This window comes from Lipotes vexillifer, unplaced genomic scaffold, assembly GCF_000442215.2.
Source record: "Lipotes vexillifer unplaced genomic scaffold, Lipotes_vexillifer_v1.1 scaffold88, whole genome shotgun sequence".
Lineage (NCBI taxonomy): Eukaryota > Metazoa > Chordata > Mammalia > Artiodactyla > Lipotidae > Lipotes > Lipotes vexillifer.
The window spans coordinates 425,227-434,325 of record NW_006779887.1 but is presented as its reverse complement, the minus strand read 5'-3'; the positions used below and the strand labels follow the sequence as shown (position 1 = coordinate 434,325).

The 9,099-nt window shown below is 43.3% G+C and overlaps 1 protein-coding gene across 1 annotated transcript in view; it reads left to right on the top strand.

The window, feature by feature from the left end:
- The first annotated feature begins 1,259 nt into the window (after nucleotides 1–1,259).
- EGLN3 (egl-9 family hypoxia inducible factor 3) overlaps nucleotides 1,260–9,099 on the top strand; it is a 27,974-nt gene continuing 20,134 nt past the window's right edge. The window contains exon 1 of the mRNA XM_007453028.1: nucleotides 1,260–1,892. Coding sequence (XP_007453090.1) covers nucleotides 1,536–1,892 — 357 coding nt within the window. The 5' untranslated portion in view covers nucleotides 1,260–1,535. The remainder of the gene's footprint in view (nucleotides 1,893–9,099) is intronic.

Sequence of the window (9,099 nt, the reverse complement as noted above, 5' to 3'; positions counted from 1 at the left end):
CTTTCATATTTCTCCTCTCAGATGAAGAAAAGAGAGGGCTATGGGCAAGAGAATAAAAGTGTAAACGCTGTAGGGGATTGTGTACAAAATGATACCTGAAAAACCTGTACATTCTCCTTCACAAATGTTAATTGTACTTTTATCTTTTACTCAGTTTATTTAAACTAAAACACAGAAACAGCTCACCCATTTTTTTGTTGTTCAACTTTATATAAGACCTAATGCATTGTAACTTACAACTTAATGTGAGAACAGTACATTCTTTTGTTCAACCTACATGAAGAACCCAAGTGCAAACTGCTGTAAAATTAAAAATGTAGAAATGGCTTTGCACGCAATTTATGAATCTTTTTCTCTGGAGTCTGTTCTCTGGTGTTCGGTAGGAAAGGGAATAAAAAAAAATTCATTAAGCAATCAGCTTACCTTTGGATAAGTAAAAAGTCTTGCGGGACATACCTGTGTTAGCTGTTACATGAGCATGTGGTGAATTTTGAAGGCAGACCTTCAGAACATCATATTTTAGTAAGAAGCTTGAAAGATAAGTGGATGAAAACATTCAGCAAAGAAAAATACAGTATTTTTAGGATTCAGTGAGATATGACCCAGTATTTCTTCATTGTACACACCCCCCTTCATTGAGCTCATGGGGCCTTGAACATAGTAGGGGTCAGGGAGATTCTTGTTAATTTTATTTAAAATTGGATTCCTCCCAGTCTCTCAGTGTCTTTGCACCTCCCGACCTGGGTCAAACAGCAGAAGAAAGGGGAATAAGGTACCAGGTAAAGCTAAAACGAGATCATTGCTAAAATATTTGTTTGTTCCTGGGTTTATTATTTTATTCAAAAGCCTGGGAGGTGACCAGCCTAGAATGTGGCAGTTAATTGTGCTGTTAATCCATTTGCATTTTCGTAGTTGGGATCCAGGTTTTCAAGTTTGTTATGGGATTTTATGCAAAACAATATGCAAATCGATAGCATTCTAAAACTGCCGTCTGTTCTCCAGCCCCTCTCCTGGTCACAAACAAGGGAGGCTGGCGCCGGGCTCGCCGGGCTCCTTGGGCCAGGGGTAAACCCTGCGGGGTGACGACTTGTGGTTGCCAAGGGGGCGGGGGGGGGGGGGGGGGGGAAGGGCTGTCCCGGAGGCGGTCCTGGGGCGGAGCCTGGGCGGGGCCCGTGACGCGCGGAGTCGGCCTGCTCAGGGGCTGGACCTCAGCCTCTCCCCGCCTGGGGCCGCCGCCGCGCGCCAGTGGTGGCTCCGCGTTTCCAAAAGGGGCCCTCTGACTCCTCGCTGGGCCAGTCCGGCGCTGAGTCGTGGAGCCCCGCACAACTCCCGCTGGTCCCTGAACGGGATCCCTGCTTCCCCAGAGTTGCGAGCAACTTTCCCCTCTCCCTGGCGTCGCGGTGGCTCGGGGACCGTGGCCGCCGCAGGTAGCTGAACTCCGGGCCACTCTCCCTGCGCCTCGGCTGAGCGCGCTCGCAGGTCGCTCTCTCTCTGGGTGCACGCTGGGGGTCCCCGAGCTCCGCTCTGAGGGCGAGATGCCCCTAGGACATATCATGAGGCTGGATCTGGAGAAGATCGCCCTGGAGTACATCGTTCCCTGTCTGCACGAGGTCGGCTTCTGCTACCTGGACAACTTCCTGGGCGAGGTGGTGGGTGACTGTGTCCTGGAGCGAGTCAAGCAGCTGCACTGCAACGGGGCCCTGCGGGACGGCCAGCTGGCCGGGCCCCGCGCCGGCGTCTCCAAGCGGCACCTGCGGGGCGACCAGATCACGTGGATCGGGGGCAACGAGGAAGGCTGCGAGGCCATCAGCTTCCTCTTGTCCCTCATCGACAGGCTGGTCCTGTATTGCGGGAGCCGGCTGGGCAAATACTACGTCAAGGAAAGGTCCAAGGTAGGACGCGCGCGGGTGCCCGGCCGCTGCTGCAGCCCGCGGGGACTTGGGGACGTTCGGAGTCCGTGGGCTGTCGCCTTCGCAGGGCTGCAAGCGAACTTTAGTTTTTAACCAAGGAGCAAGAAGTCCGCCTGGTTCCCCCTACACCTCCCACTCCCCCGCCCCACGTTGGGATAGGTTATTAGAAACATTATGTATGGTCTGAGACACGAGAACTCATGATCTTAAATGTCTACTTTCAAGTCACCTAATATTGCCCGTCAGCCCTTCATTGTGTTCAGAGGGAATTCCAGCGAAAGCACTTTTAGAGAATTCTAGAGACAGTGTGATTTCACGGTGTGGCATTTGGTTTGTGGACTTTGGCAGGTGTGGGAAGAGTTTGACCTGTGAAGGAGTAAGGCTCATCACCATCACTTTCTAGTGCTGCCCTTGGCTTTCTGCGCCCAGGACATTATTTGATCATCCACTTGAGCTGAAAATTCTCTCCTGGTGCTGAGCCCCAGCCCACTTTCCTAACTATCAGTTGCTGGGGAAATCCACTGAGAACAACCAGTTAAGTGATCAGAAGAGGGTAGTCAAGTACCTCTGGAAAGAAACCATGTTTTTGTTCAGTTGGCCAGCAGTCACTCCCTGGGTGGTAATTTTTCTTGGAAACATTTACAGGTAGATTGGCAGGAATATGGGAACGCGGAGTACCATGATGTTTGTGCGTGTACGTTACGTTGGGATAGTCGAGCTACTCAGTATTTTCTACAAATGATAATCCAGCACGTTTTTCGGGGCAGTTCTGAGAGTGATTTTGTACCTCTTTTATTGTGGACTGGTCAAGGGGCACTCAGAACTGTAGACAAGTTTTACTTTAACACAGTGAGGCAAAACATACTAGCGTGAGAAGGAAGGTGAACATTCACCTGTGTACTTACTCTGTCACACTGTATGTAGTATTCCTCAATTCAAGATTGATCCTGTGATAAAACATACCATCGTTGTCTCATTTGTCCCATAAACTAAGAGGAATACTTTTCATAAAGGGCAAGTGGTAAAGACTGGAAGTGTATAGAAATGAAGGGGTTGGATTGGGCGAGTGGAATAGAGAAGAGATTGCTGTATACCTTTCAAGCCAGAAGGACATGGTTAGAATATCTGAAAGCACTGTTTTTAATAGAGTGCAAATGAAGTAAATCTTAGAAGAAAATGCTGCTTCCTAAATTTTACTTTGATTAGGGGAAAATTCAGTTAGCCGGACTCTATAGAAGATTGATGGTAAAGTGTTTCTTTACTCTTGTTGCATCGTTTTGGTGATGGAGTAGAGAGCCATTTGTCTTGATTAGTTTTGTTTTTGCACTTGTTTTGTAAATGACCGTGCCTTTGGGATGGGGTCAGGAGGGGACCAGCTATCCTCAGTGCTGAAGAGGTGTACATAGCTTCAACCTAGAACAGCAGGTGGCTTCTTATCAGTTTTTTAGAGTTTCTTTTACATTTTGGTGTCGGGAAATTCACCCCTAGCATTCTAGGAACAGAATTTGCTCTGCGGGAGGGAGATCAGAATACGTTGATAGAAAGAGGTCACTAACATATTTGAAAGTTAAGTTTTTTTGGTTTTTGTTCTTATTTTAGCTTTGACTTAATGGACGATGGTAGGGTTTTAAGCTAGAATTTAACTCCACAAATTGAATGGAAAACACTGTGTACGTCTGGGTAAGGAAAAATAAAAGATCTCTAGATATGATTTTTCAATTATGGATTATCATCGAGGTAGAACAAATATCTTTTCAGTTAACGCTTTCAGAAGGTGACTGTGAATTGAAAAGAGAAAATTCATCTTTTGTTCACTGAAGAGACATCTGCCCGTACCTTGATTTCCAGCTTTCCTTTAGCGGTTTGGCACAAAGTTCTTTATTTCTGCCCTTTAGAAAAATCACCTCTAAATTGGGATATTCCTTGGCCAGCTAAAACCAAATGTAAGCCAGGCTTGAGCAAACAATTGTTATATGTACTCAAAAAAAAAAAAAAAAGTTTGGTTTGTTTGTATAAAGAAGTCTCCTTAGTAATGTCTCGTAGCCCTGGGTCTCTTACTTGAAGTTCATTATTAAAGCATTGTAGAAACACATTCCATTTCTATATGATTTATATTAGTTCCACCTTAATTTAACCTTATTTACTTCTCTTCCCTCAACTGAGTGCCTTACTCTGTGCTGTTTCCCAGAGTAGTGATACAGACCCAGTTTCCTGCTCCATCCTCGAAGCAGGTATTCAGTAAAAACTAAATTATTAAAAGGTAGAATTTGTACATTTATTTTAAACATTTATTTGTAACTTTTTATTATGGAAATTTTCAAACATATATAAATGTAGAGAGGCTAGTAAAATGAGCTCCTATCACCCATTTTCAACAATTGCCGATATATACATTTACATATTTTAGACCAGTTTTTTTTTTAGGTACTTTACATTTCTTGGTGTTGTGCTTGTTAATCCTAATGAAATACTTTTTTTCCCTGAACTTTTAAAGGTCATTGAAGAAGGTAATAATGCTCTTTATCTCAATGAAGCAATTGCAGAGGCATTGGAAATAGAATAGGAATATAGTGGACCTAAAATTGAAATTGTGGAAGGGTATGGAAAGAAATATTAAAGTGTTCCCCTCCCTGCCACAAAAGGTGTTAACTGATCAGAATTTATCTACCTCCGCTTTGTTGGAGAAAAATCCAAGGGTGCTGAAGACTCTGGGGCAGATGTTTCTATGATATACAGCAGTATGGTGCCCCCTAACTTCAAGCACAATCATTGCTTTCAGGCTATGAAAAGATTTATCTGTTACTCCCTATTGGAGAACTTAGATCATATCCAAGATAAATATTGGTCCTAATTTGCTCCTTTTGCTTTGGCTGCCTAGATCTTGGACATGGCTGTTTTCCAGAGAATGTGTAATTTATAGAACCTAGAGTGGTTCTGCTTGCAGCAGAAGTTAGTAACTCTAATAATAATAACTACCTTTTAATGAGCCGTTGGCTCCGTCTGGTACTGTGCTAAGCACTTTTCAGACACTGTCTGACAGTCTTCAGAACCATAATCTTCGGCAAATTGAGTAATTAAATCATTTGTCCAAGGATACAAAGTCAGCAGTAAATGCAGTTTGTCATAGGGGTTAGGGTCTTGGACTTGGGGTGACTAACCTTGTGGCCACAGGTAAGTTGCACAGTTTTCACCAAATGTGAAATGAGAGAGAATACCTTAAAGCTTTGGTGGGGGAAGGAGCATGAAATAAGACAGTGTACATAAAATTCTTAGCAGAATTCTGAGCCTTCATAAATGTTCTAAGGGGAGATTTGGGAGTCTAACCCAGGTCTGTCTGAGCCCAGAGTTTGTGTTTTTGACTCTTAGGCTCCTACTTACCCTCCTTTCCTTCCCTCAGCAAATGTTCACTCAGCATGGGGTACCGTGCAGGGGTGGGGATACAAAGGTGGACAGGCATCAGCCCTGCCCCCTAGAGCTTACATTCACATGTACTTTTGAACTGTAGGATCCTCTAGCTCACACTTGATTATTCTCAAGCTTAAAAAAGAAAAAAGACAAAACCCAAACATTGAAGTGGGTCAGTTAAGTACATTTGAAGAAGAGAATGGAATGCTGTGCTAATGTTTTCCTGCTGTTATTTGCAGGAAAAGCATTTGTTAACCAGCTTAGTTGTTAGGATTCCCAACTGGAGTAGCTGTGGATGATAGGGTTATGGGGGTTGTATTATGAATCAACAGGTCAGTCCTCCCCTGAAAACTGTACAGAGAAATGATGAAACAGCAGTAAGTTGTAGATAACAGAAAATATGTTACAAATGGTGGATTTGTTCCTTTGCTGCTAGAACAAGAACAGTTTTGGCCCTTCCTTCTCCTGTGATATCAGGAATATTCATGACTCGATGGAGCTTAGCATGGTTGTAAACTACTTTCAACAAACCTGGGGTAATAAATTTCAAAGATCAGGATCTCTCTCAGGACCCAAGTGCAGGAAATGCAACTGGGGTTCACAGAAGCCTGAAGCCATGAACTAGGAACTAGAAAGTCCTTAACATCCAGGAGAGCTGGTGTGTTAGTTCTTTTCTCTGGAGCTCTATGGCCCCTATCTTTGCTTCTCTGCTTGTACTCTTTATTTCTAGCCCTCTCTACCTTCCATCCAGCTGTTGCTGCTTTTACATGCGCACGGCTCAAGATGGCTACCCCACAGTGGCCATCTCAGCCTCAGTTTGAGTTCAACAGAGACTTGACTAACATTCTAGAATCCCTGTTTTCATCCCCTGAGAGAGGACCTGTCAACCTTGGGTGGGGATGGTTTGGGAGGGCATGTGGAATCATACATCACAAATACAGTTGCCAGGGCCCATGAGAGGTGCAGTTCTTAGAGCATGGGGTTTGGGGACTAGGCATCATACATGGTGTCTCTGCAATTAAAGTCTTAAAAATTTATCTGTGAATAAGGTATTTTAGGGCTTCCCTGGTGGCGCAGTGGTTAAGAATCCGCCTGCCAATGCAGGCGACACGGGTTCGAGCCCTGGTCCGGGAAGATCCCACATGCCGTGTAGCAACTAAGCCCATGCGCCGCATCTCCTGAAGCCCATACGCCGCATCCACTGAAGCCCGCGCGCTCTAGAGCCCGTGCTCTGCAACAAGAGAAGCCACCGTAATGAGAAGCCTGCGCACCGCAACGAAGAGTAGCCCCCGCTCGCTGCAGCTAGAGAAAGCCCGCGCACAGCAACGAAGACCCAATGCAGCCAAAACTAAATTAATTAATTAAAAAAAAATAAGGTATTTTAGGGGGAGGAGGCACTGAGTTTGAAGCACTGGAACATCTTTCTATAAGGATGTGAGGATTCTTAATAAAAGGTTTTGTATTTTAGCTCTTGGAGGAAGGAAATAATTTACAGAATACAGCCTCAGTGACAGTGAAGCAAGTTTCTCCATAGGGTGAGTTTTCATAGTGTTTGTCTATTTTGTTGAATGACACTTGGGAACAAAGAAAAGAAGGTGCATATGTGTGTTTCCTTTATAATTTCTTTTGTTCAATTTTGGGCCACTGGCCACTCCACCACGACCTTGTCTGCTTGCAGTGAAGCGGGAAATCGGGGGTATCAATTTAATTTATTCATTCACAAATCATTGAATGCCTTGCACTGCGGTAGATCTGTACATGGATGGGAGAAAGGAGGTGGAAAGGGATGATAAAAGCACCTAAAGAAGTGAGCTGAAAGTTGAGTGGCGTGAAATGGTTGTCACCAACTTTGTTTTCTCTTTTTCTGGTTAAACAGACCAGTTTTACACTGATTAGTCATTTTTGTTGCTCTTCTTTGGGCTTTGTCCAATTTCTCTATTTACTTAACATGAAGTGACTAAAATAAGTGACCAAAACTATTAGGACTTTAATAATAAAGGTTTTTGGAGCTAGGGAGGTATCAGAAATTACATTTGTCCAATTCCTCAATCATTCAGCAATTAGGTGGTTTTTGTATTTGGAGAAATGAGGTCTTGCATAGGCCCTTGAGGAGAGATTGGAGTAGGTCTTGGGCTTGAGCAAAGTGCTTTAATAGAGAAGGGGCTCCCTTGGTTGGGGTTGCTTCATAAGTCAGGTGGACTGGGAGACACGGTCGGTAGGTTAAGTCAGCTGCGTCAGTGTCTTATTTGGGAATGTTTTTTTTTTTAAGGAAAAGAAAAAAGTTGCTCTACTTTATTAACTATTTTAAGCTAAAGAAAACTAGGTCTAGGATATAGCCTCTTAAAATCAATCATGGTCTTTAATTTACCAGGAATATCTTAAAACAGTTGCTTATCTCATTTGTCCATCTGGCTCTTTTTTTGAAGAAATTAGAATATGTTCACCGTTTTCAGAATTATTTATGTGGAAAATAGGTGTTAAAATTTAGATGGCCAGTGGTTTATAATTTTTAAATATAATTCTGACTTAAAATTGATTAGCACCCATCCTTAGATGGGAATTAAGTAGCCAATCTGTGCATTCGACTTGTGGGTGTCATGAATTATTTCCCTTTCTGACCTTACTCAGCTCAAGCAAAATTTGTAAATTCTTCCCTGATTCCCAACTCTGGCTAGAAAAATTTCAGATTTTATAAATAACAAGCAGTGTTGGAGTTGCGTGTTACAACTCTATACTGAAAATGCACCGTGTCTGGGAGACTTCTCTCATGAGCTTAAAACTGGGGGTGGAGTTTAACCCATGATAAGCAGGGCGCATCTGAGAAGCATCCTAGCACTTGAGGATAAAGTTCAGAGGGCACCTCGCCTTTGGACCATGTTTGCTCAGTTTGGCAAGACCTCTGATTTTGACTCACCTTTGTGGCCTCCAGTAAATTAAATGACAGTTTGACCCATGTCTACTGAACACCAAGGAGCAGCTTGCAGGTTAGCACTACGGAGAAGGTTATTAACTCTTCGTTAATTATTATAGCTACAGACTTGATAATTCCTTTGTAGCAGCACTTTGTAGCTGTTAACTAATATTGCTCTAAGAAATGAGTGTCATTTTTCTCCAATGTTTGTCAAATGCCCATGTTCTGACAGTAATAATAGTTCAGATGTATTCTGGTGGGCAACTGCCAGGGGTGCCCAGTGGGTAGCTGAATCCAGAGACACTGGAATTGTAAATTCGACAGACAAATCATTTTATGATGCCAGACCAAGGAATTTGGCTTTGGCAGATTGCCAGGAGCCGTTGATTTGGCTCAGATTCAGAACTATGTGTCTGTTTGCCAAGCAAGATTAGTTAGCTTGGTTCTTTATACATAGAAATTTGTACCCTGTTTCCCTCGATTATTTCAGTCTTAAACCAATATGGGTCTTACCTTAATTTTGTATCTTCTTTCGATGTTGATTTATAGGTGAGTCCCTATTCTTGTTTTTGGTGAGCTGGTAGTGACTGAGTGTCACATTTTTTACCCCCTGCCTCTGCCCAGTCCCAGCCTTACAGACCCATGGGTTTGCAGCTGTGTAATGCAGGCTTTCACATCTTGTGTTGGTTTCATTTGGCTCCTACTTACTGAGTGTCCTTCATGTTCAGTACAATGTTAATACCTCCTTAAATCAAACCAATTTTATTTTAATTTTTTATTTTTATACAATTTTTTTTTTTTTTTTTTTTTTTTTTTTTTTTTGGGGTATGCGGGCCTCTCACTGTTGTGGCCTCTCCCATTGCGGAGCACAGG